Genomic DNA, 21,400 nt, shown 5'->3' with positions numbered 1-21,400 from the left:
TACCATGTGATATGTTATTTCTGATAGCCGTTTATTCACAAAGCTCCCATAGCATCAAACTTTAACATGCAACCCTGAATTCCTTCTCTCCCATATACATAGAACTCGGTAAGTGCTTTGTTTGTGTGCAAGCAGCTCTTGTATATAAACACACAACTCAAAGGGGACATTGCACTGTTCAGCTTACTCAAAGCCAATGCATTGAAAAAAGATGATTCATACCAACTTTTACTTTGGGTGGCTCAAAGCAACAATATGATGAAGCAGGAGGGCAGTAGCAAATAAATAGCAAGAATCATGGGCATGGGGGCCCCGGGTGATGTTTCCTCGATCCTGCCAGTGAGGGGAAATGAGGAGAAGAGCACTAAGACGACAAGCCCATAACTGGTTGCAGAACTGGTGTAGGCGACAAGGTTTTGAGTTGTATGACCACAGGACCCGGCTTGCAGGTCACCATCTGCTTGAGAGAGATGAGATCCACCTCACTAAGCAGGGCAAAGCTATTTTTGCCAGTAGGATGGCCAGCTGCATAATGAGGGCTTTAAACTAAGAATGAAGGGGGAGGGAGCAAGTGACCAGTAGCCCTGTGAGGGAGTGATGGACATGGTCAAAGAGCAAAGGGCATGGGGTCATGTGACAGGAACAGATCACAAAATCAACAAAGTGGGGCTTAAGCGGGGTCACCTCCAGCACTTGTATATAAGCAAGGAAATGCCTGCAAGGTACCATGATGGAGAAATCCTCCAATCCCCTTCTAGGGAGCCAACGTGCTGGGGTGCCTCTCTGAAATGCCTGTATACTAACGCATGCAGTATGGGCAATAATCATGATGAGATACAGATCTGTGTGCAGTTGCAGGGCTACAAGCTTGCTGGGATTGCAGAGACGTGGTGGGATGGCTCCCATGACTCAAGTGTTAGAATGAAGGGATACAGGGAAGGATAGGCTAGGAAAACAAGGAGGGGAAGTTGCGCTTTATAAGAAAGAGCAGTTGGAGAGCACGGAGCTCTGCCTGGGGATAGATGAGGAACTGAATGAGAGTTTATGGGTGAGGATTAAAGAGAGGACAGGTAAAGTTGACATTACAGTGGGTGTCTGCTATAGGTCACCTAACCAGGAAGAACAAGCAGATGAGGCAGACACATAGGAGCAGCCTCACATTCGCAAGCCCTGGTCCTCAGGGGGGACTTCAACCACCCAAATATTTGCTGGAGGGACAACACAGCAGGGCATAAGCGATCCAGAAGGTTCCTGGAGTGCACTCATAACTTCTTCCAAGTCATAAAGGAGCCAGCGAGGACTAACGCTTTGCTGGACCGCATACCAACAACGAGGGGCTTGTCAGAAATGTGAAGCTCAATGGCAGCCTTAGCTGCATTGACCATGACATGGTGGAGCTCAAAAACCTCAGGGGAAGGAGGAGTGTAAAAAGTAGTCTCCTGGACTTCAGGAGAGTGAACTTTGGCCTCTTCAAAGATCTGCTTGGAAGAGTCCTGAGGGAAGAGGGCCCAAGAAAGCTGGTTAATATTCAAAGATCACCTCCTCCAAGCTCATGAGCACTTCCATCACAGTGTCGATGCGGAAGGCTCGGACAATAACACAACGACCAATGTGATCAGGTTAATGCCAGTTTATTGCACAGATAGCTCAGTTATTATAGACGTTCTGATTCCGCATCACGCGCCGACAATTTGCTGATTGGTTGCACAAGCTGTGCATGCGGTAAGCAACATATTATAATTGGCTTAAAGCATCTGTCCACGCAGACAATCACCCCTCCTATATCCTGGGTGAAGTTCTACATTTCGCACGCTGAATTCAGCACACTTTCTCATATCTTGTTGTTCTCAGCATTTCTAACATCGCTACAATGTTTTCACATAGCCTTCAAACTAACAAAGCCTACATAGTTGTTAGCAATTCTTCGGTGCAAAGCCTACATAGTTGTTAGCAATTCTTCGGTGCTTGGAGTGTTCACAGGATGACCCCTTTGTACTAAAAATCCTCCAACATCACAGTGAACAGAAAGTCAGGCAAAAATGCAAGGAAGCCTGCATGGATGAACAAGGAGCTCCTGGTCAAAATCAAACACAAAAAGGAAGCATACAAAGGGTGGAAGCAAGGATGGGTAACCTGGGAGGAATAAAGAAACATTGTTCAAGCATATAGGGATGAAGTTAGAAAAGCTAAAGTCCAACTGGAATTGGATCTAGCCAGGGATGTCAAAGACAACAAGAACGCCTTCTGTCAGCGCCAATGGCCGCCACTCTCCTCCTCCTCCCCCGGAAGCGGCGTGGGGGTTTTCCCCCTTCCAGCAGGAACTCCGTGCAGCCCAACTGAAGGCGGAAGAGGGGAGGCAGGAAGTTATTGAAGGAAAGAGCCCCGAAACGCTGCTGCCGGGAGTCGGGGGGCTGTGCCATGGCGCGGTCGCGGTAGCGGTAGCGGCAGCACCCGCCATGGGGGCGGAGGAGGAGGGGGAGCCAGGCGAAGCAGGCGGCAACTACAAATCCCGGCAAGCCGTGCTGCGCTCCCGCCCCACCTCTCCCCTCCCCGCCGCCCCCGGGGTTGAAGAGGAAGCGGAGGCGCGCTGGGTCGGGGCGTTGCGGTGCCTTCGGGTGCTGGCGGCGGGGTGAGCGGGGACGGGCATTGTGAAGGGCGCGGGGGCTGTCGCTTAGCGACCCGACCGCCGTCGGGCGGCCGGGCCAGGAGCGGGCCCCCGGCGAGGCCGCCTCTTCCTCACCGGGAGCCGCGGCGGCCGAGCGGTGTGCGGCGGGGCTGGGGGGGGCGTTGGTGCGGGTACGGGGACGTGAGTCAGCACAGCCGCCCTGCCGGGGCCGCCCGCCCTCAGGCCGGCCGCCGTTCCGCGCCCCTCACGGACGCCTTCGGTTTGGCAGGAGGGCGCTTGTTTTGAAGCAAGGAGCTCAAGCCTTCTGGCGCTGCTGCAGTCCTAAAGCGGCCAAAGGCATCAGAAATACCTGTAGCTGCTGATTGTGCCTCAGCTCGCCCCCGCGTCTGTTTGTAAACCGCCCTCTGTGTTGTGACGGTAGCGCGGCGTTAGGCCAGGGCTCCGTAATGTCTCGGCAATCGCTAAGGTTTTTGAATTTAAGTGTGTTATTGAGCTCTGGCGGTACGCTATAGCCGTGGCTGCTGGGGGAATAGAGGTATTGGGATGCTTTGTAGGTCAGGCCACGTTTTGCATATTTGGAAAAAAATTGTACTGTGATTCGAGTCAAGATTGTTACCAGTTATTCTAACATTACCAAAAATCATAGAATGGCTTAGGTTGGAAAGGACCTTACAGATCATCTAGTTCCAACCCCCCTGCCATGGGCAGGGACACCTCTCACTAGACCAGGCTGCTCAGAGCCCCATCCAGCCCGGCCTTGAACACTTCCAGGGATGGGGCATCCACAGCTTCTCTGGGCAACCTGTTCCAGTGCCTCACCACCCTCACAGTAAAGAGTTTCTTCCTGATAATCGGGAATAATTGTCAGTGAATGATACAGAGATGCTGGTTGAGTGCATATAGGTTGTAAAGCCAAAGTAGGTATAAAATGGAAAATGCTGTGTAGTTAAAGAAAACTACAAAATAAAATGATGAAGCATGTTTTGGCTTGTTTCTGTTTAGATAATGGAGTCTTGTAGCTCTGTCGACATTCACGATAGTAAATCACCAACTTCTGAAAGTGAAGATGAGATCGAGTTCGTTGGAGTAAGTAGATCTTGAACTGGAAACATACTGCCTGTTACTATAAATATGCTCAGTAGCTTGAGAAAATGGGAGGGGGTCTTTCAGTACTGTGTTGATGATCTTGATGATATTTTGATGGAAAGCATTACTTTTGGATTTAAAGATAATTTAATTTGTAAATCTCTGGCAGATAACAAGTTCATCTTAAAACTTTATCTACCCCTTCCTTGGAAGTGTGTAAAATGATCTCAGTTGGTCCTATAGAGAGAATTTAGACTTGAGTATCCAAGCAGGTGAGTGGGGGATTACAGTGATCAATGAGGTATATGAAAAGTCACTGTAAATGACTTTTCTGGTAATCCTGTTGGATAGTGTTTTGCTTCATGAATAGTCTATTAACTGAAGTTAATGGAATAAAGCACTGCTCACTCTGCAAAATGATGTCAAACACTGTACTTGTTTAGCAAAAGAAAAAGAGGAAGGAAATAACAGATTAGAGGCCTTAAACAGTCTTCTCAAATTGTGAAGCACTGTGTAATAGCTACAGTACAACACCTAGTCTAATATTGATGTGTGGCTTATGTGAATGTGACTTTAAGACACATCTGCTGGAGATCCAAGAAAACCAGAATGTTTTTGATGCTGCCTGTGTTGTGGCCTCAGTCCCTCATCAGCGAAGTGGTGCTGGATGGCAGGGATACATGCAAAAACAGAAAGGTGATTTTTCCCTAAAGAAAAAGTCATGCAAATGACAGAAGTGGTTAATTGATGCCGGGACTAACTAGTAATGGCTCGTTTCCTATGGATTTGTCTCAGTTTTAGTGCTGAAGGATAATTAGATGATTAGTTTTTTTTCTGTTTTGCATGATGTTTGATTAAAGCCTAAGTTCAGTTTTTTTCTGCAGGGGTATTCAGCTGCTCGAGTATGAGGGACAAGTATATTTTTGCAAAAATTATAAGTAGTTGATTATCTTTGAGATTTCTTGGTTGAGATTTGTTTTAGTTGATTTGGTCAAAACTGACTAATGAGTTCAAAGTTCATTGTATACACGCAAGCATTTATGTGTGGCATGACTGCGTAAGCTTAATTTTCTTGAAACACTGGGCAAAGAATGAGGCAGCTGGTATAGCTTTAAATGTGTAATAATTGAAGGACTGCTGGAGTGCCAAGAGCAGTAATTGAAACAAAAAAGACTTAACTAAAATCAACACTTCTGCTACCTTTTGTTCATGCTTTTGCCTGTGGATAATATGGAGCCTTTGTGATCCCAGTGATGACTGCTTCTGAGAGAGGCTGCTGTATACAGGAAGATGACTGTGCTTAGGCCTGTTTGTACAGGATTGGTATCTTGGGTTGGGGAACTTACTGTTGTCATCGATGAATACAAGAGAAAAGCTGTATCTGGAAAAGCTGGCTATCATCTAATGTCAGCAATGCATCCTCAAATCTCACATTTGCTCATCTGAGTGAGGGTGAACCTGGACTTTGCAAAAGGATTTCTAAACTATTTGACTAGCTTTAGATCATCATTTCCGTATAATCGTATGTATGACTAGAAGTGTATAGGCTTCATAAATGTTGTGTATGAATGCTGCCTGATCATTTAAGTACTATTTTTCACATGTCCTGAGGGCCCAGTGCACGAGGTGGTACTGTATAAATTGAATTGGAGAAGCCACTTGGAGGTATCTCAACCTGTGCTCATTTTGATAGAAAACAAACAGTTGTAGGCCTTGTGATCTCTGTGTTTTTCTTCTTTTTTTTTTTTTCTTGAAAGTTGGGTGTGTTTTTTGGTGTGGGGTTTTTCAGTTGTTTTGGCAGTTTTTTAGTTTTCTCTGTTTTTTTCCATTATTCCTGATGGCTTAATTTTTTAGGATAGGAGGGTCCCATTCTGTTTCCTTGGGAAGGATAAGGCAAGAGTGAAGAGACTCGCAGGTTTAATGGGATCGATAGCACTTAAGCAGACAGATTATTCGAGTTGCCACAGCCTGCATGGAAAGCATTGGACTCCTGCTGAAATATTTTGGGTTTTTTTTTTTTTAATGGTCCACTCGTAAATTTTTTTTCTGACTAATTTCTTTAAAGGTGTTTTCCAATAAAAATGACATCTGAAGAACACTTGGCCCTGGGATATACCAAAATCAAGTGGTTTGCTGAAAGATGATCATTACCATTTAAATGTTTTGTTTCCTTTCCCCCTGAGGTGTTAAATATTAGATATACAGACTCAAGTATTTGTCTCTCTAGCTTTCAGTTGCATCACAGCAGGAACAGAACAGAACTGTAGAGGTGTTAGGAAGCATCTCTGAAGGAGGACTTTTATTTTTGCTCCCAACCCAAGTCAGCCAAGGACTTGGATTTTTGTATTTGCTATGTCAAAGAAATTAAAACTTCCTAAGTGCATGTTCGTTCACAATGTTGGTCAGTTATTCATCAGTGTTCAAGTTGTGAATCTGCTGGGACAAAGATTTCAAGCACAAATAGTACAATTTGTCAGATTTTTAAATTTATTTTAATGTAAGCTTGTTCCATAACTAGTGTGTTTACATGTGTATACACAATTACGCTCACATAGTTATTTTGTCAAAGATACGTTAAGTCTGTGATCACATACACTGAAAGCTAGTTTCATGTTTTCTGTATGCTAGTGTGTGTATAATTATGCAAAAGTTTAATTGTGCTTTTTTTAAGTAAACTGGGTATTTGGTCTGAATGCATGTAAAGCTAAAAAATGAACAAGCAAACAAAAAAATTTTACATGATGTATCAGTGGACTAGGTGTCTATTTGCTAGGCTTGATTACCCAAAGATTGATCGAAATGAGGGAGGAGGAAAAAGTGAGACCACAGTTCAGGACTTTTTGAGAAAACTTCTGGAGGCAGTAAAAATGAGCTTCACAGAACTCCTTGAGAAGAAACGGTCCTTGGAGATGAATATGAGGCTCTGTCTTTACCAGCCCCTGATTAAACAGATTTAATTATATTAACTGTTACAGTTGATACTTTGCATAGCATAGTGAAATTACAGTTTTGTTGATTTTAATGCTAATGCTTTCAACCAAAGCTGTGAATAACAGCACAGACATCAGAGCTGCCTGGAGGCTCAAAAGGTGATTTTTCTATCAATTAAAACCTAGAAATTCTCCTAGTAACTGAAATAGCTGGGATTTAGCCATTGGTTTATTGCTTGGCAGCGTAGCTGTTGGTTAGTGAAGAGCATGGCTTTCGAAGATTGTTTAGAGAAGTAATTGAGACGTGGAGCATGCGGGTTTTTTGTTTGGGTTTTTTGAATTTTTTGGAGTGTGAAGGATCTGCTTCTAAGATGTGAAGACTGAGCACTGATGGCTTTCTGGATGCCAAGTATGCCAGTATAGTCAGCCAGAGAGGCCACAACTTTAGGCTGTTGTTTGAGTGCTTGTCCATGTTGGTTTTTGTGTAATCTCAGGGTCTTGTGTACGAAGGTACTTTTTAGCTGGTGGTGTTCATCTTGTGGGGAGATACAGTGAGTTGCATGAAGCTAATTGATCCTTGGCTTCTTAACTCTCCTACAGCAATGGAATCTTCAGGGTTGGCGCTATCTTTGCGTTATGTTACTGTTTAGTTTAACCAGTTGGAAAAAATGAAGTTATTACACTTCACTTTCAGTTTAGGACTCACCCTGTGCGGAGGTGAGCCAACAGAGCAAAAGGTGAATTCCTTCTGTTGAGAACTTTCCCTCCACGTGGTACTGGAGTATTAATTGGGAATGTTTGCTAGCAATACCTGCTAGCTCTTGCTGGAAAAAGGTTATGTTTCACCAGGCACTGCTTCTCCAATCAAGATTAAAAATATAGGAATTCCATCTGAAGCTATGGGTTGCATGCAATTCTCAGAAGGCCTCTATGGCCGTTTAAAGAGGAGAATAGTCCTAGACTCAGTCTCCCTCCCTGAGGATGATTTCTGTTCTGGACCACTGAATAAAGAGGCTTTGAACTCGCGCCTTCATTTTGATATCAACATCATAGAATGGTTTGGGTTAGATGGGACCTTAAGATCATCTAGTTCCAACCGCCCTGCCATGGGCAAGGACACCTCCCACTAGAGAAGGTTGCCCAAAGTCCCATCCAGCCTGATCTTGAAAACTTCCAGGGATGGGACACCCACAGCTTCTCTGGGCTCATTTGGCAGAGAGGAGCACTGCTGGCAGGATGAGCCCAGGCTGAAGTCACTGTCTCTTTAGAAGTAGTATTTGGAGTCTTTTCTATTTAATGGCACTCAGCTGCGATGGGTCTAAACCAGTGTTGTGACATTTAACGATGGCTTTCAGTCAAGGTTTCTCATATTGTTAGAAATAAGTTCCGGTCCGAATGAAACAGGCTCAGGCAGAATCCTCTGTGAAGCACATTTTTATTCACGTTCTTGCAAGAGCGGGTGACCTAGCAAGTAGGCCCACTTTCAGTTCTTGAAACACACCTTTTTATTTCTTAATCCCAGCTGAATTTTTCCCTCCCCTGTTTCCCATCGGTTAGGTACTCCAGGGTTCACAGTCTGTCTGAGGCGCTTAAAATTCTTCCCGGATGTCTTGCCTCTGTTTACTTCTCTTTATGCTATACCTAAAGGGATTATCTGACTAGTTTATTTCTTTCCTTTTTGGTAAAAAAAAAAAATTGCCCAGTGTCATTAGCCCAGGTTAAATGTTTGACTACCCTTCTAGACACTAATGCAGTAGGAATCAGTTTGTCCTTTTGTCTGTGGGATAAGAGATGTTCTGCAAGCCTTTGCTGGAGCCTCTTTGTCTTAGTCACCATTCCCTTATCATGTCACCTCTGATGGAAACGGCTTTTCTCCTCTACAAAAGTAATACCTGCCTTTCTTACAATATATTGACTTAAGCAGTTGCTGATTGGATATACTTGGGATAAGTTTATACTGTTGTTGCCAATTCTTATACTTTCTCAAAATAATCTTTTGTAGCTTAGATGAGTTCTTGATCGGATCCAGGATTGTAGTTCTTACACTCTTAATTTCAGTATTTGCTTTTAATCTTCATCTAAAGGTTAAACTACCAACCAATGAAACACAAACTAGCCTAAATAAATGCTACTTTTGGGACTTGCATTATTATTCAGGAGTGCATATAGGCAGATGCTGTGATGGATTGGGATATTCCCTCCCATTTTATTTTTGTGGAAAATAAGGTTGTGTATCTTTGAGGAGTCATTTTAAAGAATTACCATGTTGCATTTGTGTTCAAATTGGAATGCAACCCAAAAAGTAGTACACAAAAATTGTGTAGTAAGAGGCACAGAATTCAGAAGGAAAAAAGAACTTTTCATGTATGCAAACAACATTTAAGCAAGTGTACTATTACTTGTGTTAAATTGAATTTACTGTTCTGGTCATTAGAACTTCCTAGGCTTCAAAACAAGTTACTTTACTCTTTGGCAGTTGATTTCCTAACTTTTAATTAGCTCCTGAACCCAGAGAGTAAGTAAACAGAAATAAGGAAAATTTCTGCATTTGAAGAAGCTACAGCTGTTAGGATCAGAATTGAACATTTCAAAACACATTATTGAACTGATTGGACAGTCAGGTGGTCTGAGTGTGTGTTTGCACTGTTACTTGCTAACACCTGTTGTTTAATAAAGATTTAATGTATTATAGGTTTATAGAGGTTTTCAGTTTCTACAAAAGCAAATCTGTCATTGAAGTTGTTTTTTTATTTATTTTTAGATTTAATTTAGGAAACCATATTCTCTTTATTTAATTGTGAAAAGTTAAGCACTCTTTTGGGGTAATTTGAGGCCTGCGGCTTGATTTGTATGAGCTTTTGTCATCTGTCCAAGATCTCATGCCTCTTCCTTCCCACTGAGACAATGAGGAGTGTTTATGCCTGGCCAGCTGAACAGCTTTACAGCCTTGAAAGGTGGAAGAATGTAAAGAATGAGATGCAGTAAGGACATTGGAGAGAATTGCACGCATGTTCTCTCCACTACTTCTCATGAGGCAGTAAATCTTCCTAGTCTGACCTAGTTGGTTGATTGTTAAGATCTTGAGGACACTGCCCAATATGCGGCAGAGGTGGTGGATACAGTACTGCACCTTTTCAAGAAGTCAGCCTGCTGACTATCGTAAGTCCTTCTGCCTGGAAAACTTCACTTTAACGAATAAAGAATACCTTTAGAGTATATAACAGCTCTGTGGTATCTGCCAGTAATATTGCCAGCCAAATGGCTAATACTGCAGTTTAGTCAAAAGCCGTCATATGATGTAGATGGCATTGCATGTACAGACTTTTAAAAAAAAAAAAAAAAAAAAACCAAACAAAAAAACCCTAACCACCACCTGTCCTCGCTACCAAAACACAAAAACTTAAACTATCTTTTGCTTTTGTTTATTTACTTTGAGGCTAGATAACAACTTTCAGAATTCAGATGGGAAACTTTTTCTGGCATGTTAGTTAACTTTCCCTCTCACTGAAGATGCGTACATGTGTGACCACGGATGTGAGTTAGAGTCACTAGGAATAATTTTGTTCAGTGTGTTTAGCCTTACTTATCCTATTTCATATTCATTATACTGATTATTTATTTGGCATGTGATAATGTAGCATGATATGGGCTCTTTTTTTTGCCTGACATCAGATTATGTGGACATAGTGCTTCTTTTTTTGCCTTTAAAAATTGAAGACTCTTCTTGCAGTGAGTGTGGATGGAGCTCCAGATGTTATTTTGTACACCTTCTTTAAAAAACTTATGACCTATGTACACAGTTTGGGTCGCTTTTGTTTTTTCTTCTCCTTTTGCTGTCTTGTGTTTACGTCAACATTCTGCTGTCTGACAGAAGCTTGTAGTAGAAATGTTAGAATTGGCATGAATGGAGAGTGAATGGGAACATACACCAATGTGTGTGCAAGCACCACACGTAATGAATAAAAGGAGGCATATGAAGGCATGTAAATCAGCTGGTGTTGATACTACCTAGACTAGCAGGTCACTGATGTCACAGACCATTTACATGAAGTTTCTGAAGATGCTCAGATCCGTAAAACAAGGGACGGCATTCACACAAATTAAAATCAAGGCTTAAACCATCAAGATGACTACACAAGACAAAGAACAGGGCTAGAGCCTTAAGACATCATTAGAAGGAGACAAAACCAATAACATTTAGTGACTCTCAGAGGAGGGGGCAGCATGGAGAGAGACAAAGCACATGGCTGCCAAGCTAGGAATAATAGAGAGGACCTAAGTGCTTGTTGATAGCCATGGTCCTTTGTCCTCCATATTGCTGCACGGAGTCCTGACCAGGCTTCCTGGATGCACTTCTTTGCAGCTGAATGCTGGACAGACTATTTGGGCATGTGTCTCTGTGCTTCTGAGTATGTGGTATGAATGGGTGAAGTGTGTTTTCTTTTAAAATAAAATGACCTCCTCCTCATTGTGATTCCAATACAAAGACCTTTGTAACCTGCTTATGGAATATCTCCTCAGAAAGGAGTAGCCTTCAGGGTTTAAATGTGTATGAAACTGTTTCCCACTTTCTTAATGTTTGAAATGCCCAAGTTTAATTTTTTTTGGAGTTGGAATTTAATTTATGTCTTTTAACCAAATCGACCCCCCAAAAAACAATGCAAAACCATGTAGCATTGCTCAATGAAATCGAAGATTGTTCCTCTCTTGGTAGCAGCCTGCTACCCTATTACCAGTGAATTAATGGTGCAAGTGAGGTATCGTTAAAAATGTAGGTCTAAGTTGATTGAGAAAGTGAAGAATATAAAGTTATTAAGCATCTGAAGACTGTTAATTTGATTTTTTTTCTAGTTGATATCTAGGTGTTGATATTTTAGTTATTTGTGAATACTTATTTATTTGCATGTTTTAGCAATTTTGTGGATTAGTCTGTTAAGTGCAAAAGTTACCATGCAGGAATTTCCTTACTGCACCCTCTTGAAACCTTGGTGAAATTCTCCAGGTATAGCTAACGTTGACAGTGTGCTGTAATGCATGCAACATTTTATCTTTGAGGAAGACAATTTAATGCTTTTGTGTGTGTGTTTAACACTTTTTCAGGAAGGACCTTTAAGACCTGTACTTGAATGCATTGATCTTGTCAGTAGTGAGGATGAAGAACCTAACAGCAGTTCTTACATTCATGTGAGTTATGTTAAAACGTATTTTGGGACTTCTTGGTTGAATGAATTAATTAATCTCCTGTACTCCATATATTCACTTCCTATACTCCATATGTATGTTACTCTTCACAAAAAACTTGTTAGATGTATTTTTAACAAGTAATAAGTAAATAAACCAATATTAAAGTCTTTTGAGTTTTACCTACTGTTGAGTGGAAGGCAAGAGTGCCAACAATTCATCTTTTTCCAGAGACATTTTTTGCCTTCTTGAAATGGACTTGGAACCTTTATTTGACTTTTGGTGTTTTTAACAAGTGTGTTGAAGAAAAATACCACTTTACAAGTGACCTCAGAAGTCTGTGTCCAGTCTCTAGCCTGCAAATGTATCTGTCCTACTCCCAGGCCTTTTCCGTCTAAAATAACATTTAAGCAGCAGGTTGGAGGACCTTATTCTGATGACAGCCTGGTCTTAACTCAGCCTTATTCTTCATAATCCCTCCTGAGAATTTATGAGTCAGAAGCAGGCTGGTCAGTTCATGTATCCCCCAGGCTTATTGTGCCTACTCTGTGGGGCCTTTGAGAGGGACAGTGACTGAAAGTGACTCTAGCAGAGTTGTTTTTGGCAGCAGTGGCCATCTCTTGACTTCTGTTTTCCAGTGTTGCGGTAGAGGATGTGTGTCAGAAACCTAGTTCTTTCCAGGAAAGGTGGGTCTTCTGTACATGCACATGCTCACTCGCAGTGATGATTGCTAGAGCTTTTCGTGTAGCAGGAGCAAAGTACAGTGTATGGCCTATCCCTTATGCTAGAAAAAGCTAATGATGTGCCTTTCTGAAGGTACTGGGCAATGTTGTCTTAGAGCAAGAATGATATTGGTTCTCAATGTTTCAGGTGGGCCACATGTTGGCTTTGAAATCTTCAGGAATTTTGTTTACCTACTTGGAAGAATTTAGTTAATTTGTCATTTGTTGGAGATTTCTAGGACACCCAGCATAATCATCCGTGTTCCTTCCTGTGCTTTTGTGAGGCTGTTGATGAATTGCCTTGAATATGTAGGGGAGTTGGGGTTGTTTCATTTTTTAGCAGAAGTTACAGATGCTGGTAAATAGGAAAACTAGCAAGGTAAAGCATGGAACTTAGTATTGGAGTATCTGTACTGAACTATGTCCTGATGCTTGGGCATCACTTTTCACCATATTACTGCCTGTTACTTAACAATTACTAAATAAAAGTTTAACTTTTCAATTGTAGAGAAATACTAAACGTAAAGATCACATTGACTATCAGAAAGAACGAGTTGCGTCAACCTTGGATCGTCTGGCACGCCATGTTGAAGTAGAGAAACAGCAAAAAGAAGAGAAAAACAAAGCCTTTAAGGTATTGGACGTATTTTGTTTCAGTAGAATTGGATAATACAGGCCTTGTAGTCATGAGTGTGTTTGTTTTCACTGCTAAGTGGAAAAAAAAAAAAGATTGCTGAGCTGGATCTGGAACTAGTAACTAGAGATTTTTCCTTCTGGGGCATCATTTGAAACACACAGCTTCTAACCGACCAATTTGCTAGTCTTACGCAGTTCCTAAGGGGGGGAAAAAACCAACCTAACTTCATGCAAGCCAATGCAAAAACTTGTTCTCTTGCTTGTATATACAGCAGAGGGACCTTAGCATAAATTATTCTGATTAAATAATTGAATAATAACAGTTATCACAAACCATTATCCAGCAAACCTAGTTATCTGCCTGCTTTTGTCTGAGATTTTGGGGAAGCCATTTGCCACATTAAATCTCTGTATCAGGTAATACTTTATAATGGGATAAAATTTTCTATATGTAAGGCATAATTTTAAAGGTGAATCCTATTAATTGTGTTGTGCAGCTACTTAAAAGGCATGAGTTTTTAATTTTTATTACAAACTGGAAGGTGCAGCCAATAGGCTTAAGGGTAGGGCTGCTATCAGTGGGACCTGGATAGCTTGAAGCAATGGCCTTGCAAGAACCTCATGAAATTCAACAGAGACAAATGCAAATCCAAATCCAGTATTTCTGGAACATGCGGACTTTCCAGCCTAATTTTCTGAACACTGTTAATGATTTTTAAAGTCTCATAATTATACTATAGTTACAGCTTGTTATAGTCTATAATAGACTATGCAACTGTAATACAACAGAGTAAAAGGCTGTTAGATATAGTCCAAGGTAGCCTTGAAGTCCAGAGGTCTACATCCCTCTCCTGTCTCCTGCCCTTCGAATTTGGCAGTCTCTTAATGTCTCCACATACAGTTTCTCAAAGGTTAAGTGGCGTCAGAGATAGCTATGTAGCTTTTAAAGGAGTCTGAGAACGAAGGCTAGAACATCCTTTTGTTGATGATGAATATTTTCCTGCTGGGCAGTTCCTTTACTCCTCATCACGTAATGCAATTAAAATTGCTCTTCAAAGTGAAACTACCATGGGTTTTTTTGCCTCGGCAGTGGAACAAATTGACTCTTTGTTTCAATAACTATTTTGTGTTGTTGCTTTTTTAAAAAAAATCTCATTATTATTTGCTGCTTTTTATAATCTTATAATCTTAAAAATCTTGGTTATGCACATGCTTCCGAAACTTCAGTGGGTGCAGTAAAAGTAAAGTAATTCACTGAGGCTGTAGCTTTTATTTGGGGCATAAAAATTAGTACTATTTTTTTTAATTTATTGTTTTGTTGCTGTTACATTCCATCTTTATTGTGTTATACAGAAGTCAGTCAAGTTGTAAGATTTTATTCTGCGTCCCCCCACCTAGGTTTTTGTGGGTGTTTTTTTTTTTCTTTAGGTTTTTAGAGACCCATGTGTAAGTTTTGGGATGCATACTTAATCTTGAATTTTTATTTTTTTTTTTTATTTGATCACCACCTTGCCTGATATGTTTTCCCCTTCAGGAGAAGTTAGATTCCCAGTATGCTCATGGGTTGCAAGAATTAGAATTTATTCGGGAACACAGTGACACAGAAGCTGCAAGATTATGTGTGGACCAGTGGTTAAAAATGCCAGGTAAGAATAGGAAATTAAGTTTCAGTGATGCGTTTTCAAAGTCCTGCATTGCAGAATAGAACAAGTAATAATTGCATTGAGCAATACCGACATTGAGCTTACAGGTGCTGCTTACGCATAACCAAATCTAACAAATTAACTTTGCTAGAGTGTGGCACTTGAAAGTTCTTACACACTCATTGCCATAAAAGCTATTCTTCTAATATTTTGCTGCTTAGAAAATTCAATATACAAAGTCTAAAAACCAGTAAGGCAGTGTTAACTACTTTCATAAGTAAAGTTGCTAGAAGGAAAAATATTACTGTTGAACTGTTGCTCAGGAAAATGTCTACGTAAGTAAGTATAACTTCAGGAAGACAAATCATTTTAAAATACTGCCTGGAGCTCCTACAGGAAGGGTGTCAAAGTGAAAAGTAATCCTACTGGAGATTGAAGAGACGGATTCCTCAACTGAAAGAGCAGACTTACCATAGCAGGATTGAGTTACATGGAGTAACTCAATGCATTGAGTTTAGTGCATTGTTAGCTTGCTTTTAAGAATCAATATAACTTGATTTTTTAATGTTTTAGGGCTCGTGTGTTAGTTTGTTTTTCTTAACCAGAATCTGAATTACAGAGGCTTAAGTACTTTGTTTTATAACACAGGTCTCAAACCAGGCACCGTTAACAGTGGAAAAAGGGGTATTTATAAGAGGGGAGGTCAGAGACAAGTCAACAGCAGTCCCATATCTTGCCCTGTGATGCATTGCAACAGAGAGTTTGATAATGGACATCTTCTCCTAGGTCACCTTCAAAGGTAAGGACATAGAGAAAGAGCTCAGTGCAAGAAATAACAATGAAAGAATATGCTTAAACTCAGGACATCAGTGTCAAGTCTACCTTAAACTGCCTATAGTGACAAAATTCTGTTTGGAGAGCAGACTAACGTGTTACAGATTTTATATAGATGATGTGATGAACTTCCCTCTTGGTTTTTTTTTAGGGGGGGGTTGGGGTTGTTTTTTTTTTTAATTCAGAATTGATTTCTTCATCTTGTTGAGCATTTTTTTAATATCTTTTTATTTTTGAGAAGCAAGATTTTTGTTCTCCACTTCTGTTACTACTTCCAAGACTGAAAAAGACCAAAAGGTTAACATATACAACTTGATAGTATGATTAAAAAAATGCCCCTGAAGGGTATTTTGAAGGGAAAGAGGAGCAAGAGCTGTAGGCCAGATATCTGTTCACAGCTGATGACTGCTAGCGAGCACTCATTGTGTCTGTGTCAATTCCAGCATATACCGCCTTTTAACTAGCGAATGTGTCGTGGAGAAGGTGGTAAGGAGAGAAGCTGAGGGGAGTGCTGTGGGTTAACCCTGGTAGGCAGCTCAGTGCCAGACAGCTTCTCACTCACCCCAGTGAGATGGGGAAGAGAATCCGAAGGGTAAAAGTGAGAAAACTCTGGGCTGAGATAAAACCAGTTCAATAAGTAAAGCAAAAGCTGTGCAGGCAAGCAAAGCAATGTAGGGAATTCTCATTGGCAGGCAGGGCTTTGTAACACATAAGGGTTACTTGGGAAGACAAATAACCATCACTCTGAACATCCCCCCTTCCTCCTCCTTCACGCAGATTTTATTGGTGAGCACAACGTTGTATGGTATGGGATGTCCCTCTGGTCAGTTGGGGTCAGCTGTCCCAGCTGTGTCCCCTACCAGCCTCTTGCCTAGCCCCAGCCTACTTGCTGGTGGGGCAGTCTGAAAAGCTGAGAAGGTCTTGACGCTGTGCAAGCACTGCTCAGCAATAGCTAAAACGTCACTGTGCTATCAACACTGTTGTTGATAAATCCAAAACACCGCACCATACAAGCAGCTACAAAGAAACTTAACTCCATCCCAGCCAGAACCAATGCAAGGAGGTAAAAATAAATAAATTTTAAAAATCCCTCTGTAGGAATTCAAGGCTTTGTTAGTTCTCGTGCTCTTAAAAACAGTATGATTCCTCTCCAAAGTGGTCATTATAACAGGTAAGCCTCAGGGAGAATCACCTCTGTACAGGATACTTTGACTGATACAGTTAATGATAGGGGAAGTGAGGAATTATACAGTTTAGGTTTATTTGATAGATTTTTGTCCAACAACTTCAAAAGACAGGTTTTTTTTCCCCCATTTAAAAAAACAAAACAAAACGTTTTGAGTACTTAGAGGTGACTAACTTGTTAATTATTTTTTTTTCTCTCCAGGTTTGATCATTCTCCTTGTGACCCAACAGTCACATTACACGGACCCCCAAATAATGCTGTTGCCTGTGTGATATGCTGCAAAAGATTTTCAACCTCTCAGCAGTACAGCGATCATCTTTTATCTAAGGCAAGATCATAAGGATAAGTAATCCTCCTGACTGAACATAGTAGAGGGTTTTCAAGACATAATTATGCACTGTTTTTGTTTTTCTTTTTTTTTCTTTTAACCCTCTTTCTCTCACCTCCTTTGTTTTAGTCTTCGCAGTAGTTTTTCTTATTCTGCTGTGTTTCAAACACCTGATGTATCCTGACAGTACTCCCAGTAGGTTTGACCATTAGATTGTACTTCCCAGCATACCCATGAGAGGACCATAGTTCTATCTTGAACCTCTTGTCCCTCTGGTGGTGGTGTCAAAAGGCATTCCCCTTTTTTCTCATCTCCAAAACTATGAAAGATAAAGGCAAGAAGTCATGGTGAAATACGTGATGGTAAAGAGAAGCAGCAGAACGGAGATGGGGGGAAAAAGAGGCAGCAGAATGAGAAAAGAAAATTGGGTGATTGAGCTGCAACTGTTTCTTCTCTGTTTCAGGTCTCTCTGATAGATGTATTTGCTGCTACTCACTAGTTAAATTGCAGAAGGGAAAAGGATAATCTAGCATTTGAGTTTTGATTTGAATATAAGCTAATAGTATTTGCTTTTTTGTTGTTGTTCCTCCCTACTTCCACTCTTTTCACTTTTTTTTGTTTTTGGATAATGCTCACTCTTTTCCTTGTGTTCGTAACTTCCCACTGTAAAACTTCAGTTCAATGACAGGTGTTATGTTCTGGGTGCATGGTTTTATTTAAGCAGTCTGGTGTTGAACTGGATAATGGATAGCACTCTCAAAGTTGAATGTTTTAATAACAAATATTATTATGTACCCATCTAGTAGTAACTCCTGATGCATAGTCAGACCTGACAAGCTTGAAAGATTGCATCATAGTTTTTCCCTGCTCTTTTGCCATTGCTTCAAAGTTGTGTGTGTGCCTGTGGTGTGTCCAGGGGCATGAGCAGGAGTTACAGACGAGTTTGGAGAAAGGGACCAGCTCTTGCAGAGGCACGAAGATGGGGTTATTTTGGTGTGGAAGGATGAGGAGATAATACTAAACAAGCTATGGAAGAAGGCATAAGCATATCATGAAGATTCCTTGAGCAAACATATGGGATTAAGCAAAAATGTCAGCAGCAAAACTTAAAGATTTTTGTCATGAAGGTAGAGGTGGTGCAAGAAGGGAATGGAAAAGTTGACAGTGTCATAAGGTTGAGTAGCTGAGTCTGACAGTGGCAGTTTGGCCAGTCCCTTATGACTCAAGAGCTGAAGTGCATAGGGGTAGGCTGTAGATAAACATAGATGCAGTAGCTGAAAACCCAAAAGTGAAAATATTACCATGGAAGGATATGAGGAGAACTGTGACTGGTTTCTTGACTTAATATTTTTCCTAACTAGATCATTTTTTTCTTGCAGCTAAATGAAAATGATGGACATAAAAAAGATCTCCCTCCACAGCATATTCAGTGTTTTGCATGCCCAAGCTGCTTCCTCCTTTTCACCAAAAGTGATGAATGCTTGAAGCATATGTCAGGAAAGAACCACTTCCTCGAGGCTTCTAAATTGAGTGGTATGTTGCTACGAAGTGTACCACTTTTCATTCCTTCTGATAATTGCTCCTTATGATATGAAGTGACTTATATTTTTCTGCTGTGTAAAAAAAGCTTAAGGTTTTTAATTAATTTTTATTTTTCTTTTAAGGTCTCCAATGTGATACAGTTCTGTAAGAGGAGATGCTTTGAAATTTATAACTTTGTGTAGAAATGATTCCTCCATCACAGTTGCTGTAATGAGAAGCAGACTTTCCTTTATCTCCAAGTCTCTTGTATAAGTGTCTCATCCTCCAGTGACTCTGTGCAACTACTGTCCTAAATAAGTTTACATTTAGCATGTTGATAGGAACCAAAACACGTAAATTTCTCTTTCAATTCCAGTCAGACTGGCTGTGGTGATCCCTCCCCTTACTGTACTGTCTGAAGTCTGCTGGAAGCTATTTTTCTTGTCTGTTCCCGTGGCATTCCTGATACAAAAGACCTGTGAAAGTTTCGTCTCCATATAATTGCAAATTTAGCATGCTTAGTTGGAATGGTGCTGCCAGTCTGATGCCTTGCATTGGTCACATTGCCACTGAAGGCTGAAATAGCGGTTATGTTGTGAGCTGATAACATCCTGAACCATACTTCGTAATTCCACAGCAGATATCTGTCTGGTCATGGTTTTGAAAACAGGTTTAATGACCATCATAGCTGTACTGACTTTTTAGCTTTGACATGAGCAATAGGCGCTAAAGCATTTACTTTAATGTTAGGGAAACAGCTGAGACAGATCAGATATAGATGGAGTTGACTTCTTATTCAAGAAGCTGCCATACTTTAGATAGTGTATCTTTCAGGATAAGCCTACATGTCCAAAAGGATTGGTATAGTTATTTCTCACCTTCATAATTATATCTTCTACTTCTGCCCTCTCCCACGGTGTCCGCAGGAAGTGTACAGTAAAGACAGGCTTAAGGAATCTTCCTGCAGGTTGAGTCAGTACTAACATCTTCATGGAAGTGACAGTCAGCTCCATGGTTCTGATTTCTCTTATGTATTGTAAATCTAATGGACTTTTATTCTCAAAAACAGGTTATTAATTCTGAATGTGCTGACCATAGATGCCTTTAAAATCAGGCCATAGGTTTTAAAAAAGATTGCTGGTGAGCTATTGCTTTGAAAAGACCAAGAGCACAAAATAGTGTTTTCTTCTTTAGAGATGGATAGCATTTAACTTGGAACAAAAAAAAAAAAAAGGGGGGGGGGGAAAGGAGGGGCTCTGTTTTATTCCTTTGCATTGGTAGGTCTTTAGGATTAATATCAGCATGATCTGTAAGATCTGGTAGTGAAGTTAGTTGAAAGGCATAACCTCAAATTACTACCTGCTGATCATCACATCTTACTGAACAGAAAATTCGAAGATAACTTGCCTCCTAAGATGCAGAACATTAACAGCAATAGCTTGTAAGTCACTTCCCATTCTCTTTTCAATAGAAAATTTTCTGTTCTGCTGGCACTTGGAGTTAGACATGGAGTATGCACCTAAAAATTTAGGGAGAATTAACATTGAGGATGGGAAAAAGGAGATAGTCAGAGTATGCGGAAACTTCTTAAATGAATTGCATGCTTCTTTCTGTTTTAAACATACTATGGCTTTAAACGAAAGAGTAGGCAGGTGGTGACAGATGGAGGGGAGGATGGTCAATAAGAACCTTCCTAAGGGAGATAACTGATCAGACCTTGTAGAAGGAGGAAAAGGGCAGTAGTTAGTTGCAGAGTATGGAAAAAAAAAAAAAAGGATGCAAAGAGATTCAGATAAGAGATTCTTACAGAAGTTTAAAACATTAATGCAGTTTTATGTAAAACTTCCATTGCACAATTACTGTGGCTCAGCTGACACATGGTAACTCACTTTCTGAAGCCTGTGACAAATGAGTACCATTGTAACTGTCATCTGAGAGCTGACATAACTGTGAAAGAACTCTAATGTGTGGTTGCACTTTCTGCCATTCCATATTACAGATGACATGAAGGCTGGCCTTCCTCTACCTTTCCCATCGTATGCAAAGAACCTTCTGATATCTTTGTGCAAAGAGGTCCCCTTCCAAGTGAAGTGTATATCCTGCTGCCAGATACTACGCTCGCATATGGAATTAACAGCTCATTTCAGGTTTGTGAGCGACACTCGTCTTTATAATGTGATCATTCATAGATCAATAACAGATAGGCAGGTGTGTTCTTAGTGGTGCAAATAGATTTCAGGGCATTTAGGACTATCTGAATATTGACTTCCTGAGTAAACTATCAAAAACCTGCCCCCTTGCCATGTCTTTTACCCTGCCTTACCCCGCACAATCCACTGCAGAATGCTGATCAATGTCTGTATCCTCTTTGTTACTTTCTGTAACAGAGCAACAGAACTTGGTCTCTGTTCCATTGTTTCTAAGTTCATAGAATAATAGAATGGTTTGGGTTGGAGGGGACCTTTAAAGGTGATCTCGTCCAACCCCCCTGCAATAAGAAGGGATATCTTCACCTAGATCAGGTTGCTCAGAGCCCCGTCCAACCTGACCTTGAATGCTTCCAGGGATGGCACATCTACCACCTCTCTGGGCAAATTGTTCCAGTGTTTCACCACTGTCACTATAAACAATTTCTTCCTTGTACCTGGTTTAAATCTATGCTCTTTTAGCTTAAAGCCATCGCCCCTTGACCTATTGCCAGAGGCCC

General features: G+C 40.9%; 1 protein-coding gene across 2 annotated transcripts in view; it reads left to right on the top strand.

Moving 5' to 3' along the window:
* Positions 1–2,344: 2,344 nt before the first annotated feature.
* The window catches only part of LOC141741254 (E3 SUMO-protein ligase ZNF451-like), a 43,471-nt gene continuing 24,415 nt past the window's right edge, over positions 2,345–21,400 (top strand). For both annotated transcript variants that reach the window (XM_074581545.1, XM_074581544.1), the window contains exons 1-9: positions 2,345–2,629; positions 3,629–3,712; positions 11,743–11,826; positions 13,054–13,179; positions 14,716–14,827; positions 15,473–15,623; positions 17,046–17,172; positions 18,552–18,705; positions 20,693–20,840. In XM_074581545.1, coding sequence (XP_074437646.1) covers positions 3,632–3,712; positions 11,743–11,826; positions 13,054–13,179; positions 14,716–14,827; positions 15,473–15,623; positions 17,046–17,172; positions 18,552–18,705; positions 20,693–20,840 — 983 coding nt within the window. In that variant the 5' untranslated portion in view covers positions 2,345–2,629; positions 3,629–3,631. The remainder of the gene's footprint in view (positions 2,630–3,628; positions 3,713–11,742; positions 11,827–13,053; positions 13,180–14,715; positions 14,828–15,472; positions 15,624–17,045; positions 17,173–18,551; positions 18,706–20,692; positions 20,841–21,400) is intronic.

The sequence above is a fragment of the Larus michahellis genome, chromosome 3 (assembly GCF_964199755.1).
Source record: "Larus michahellis chromosome 3, bLarMic1.1, whole genome shotgun sequence".
In the NCBI taxonomy this organism is placed as follows: Eukaryota; Metazoa; Chordata; class Aves; order Charadriiformes; family Laridae; genus Larus; species Larus michahellis.
Note: the sequence above shows the minus strand (reverse complement) of the source record. Positions and strands in the feature narration are given on the sequence as shown.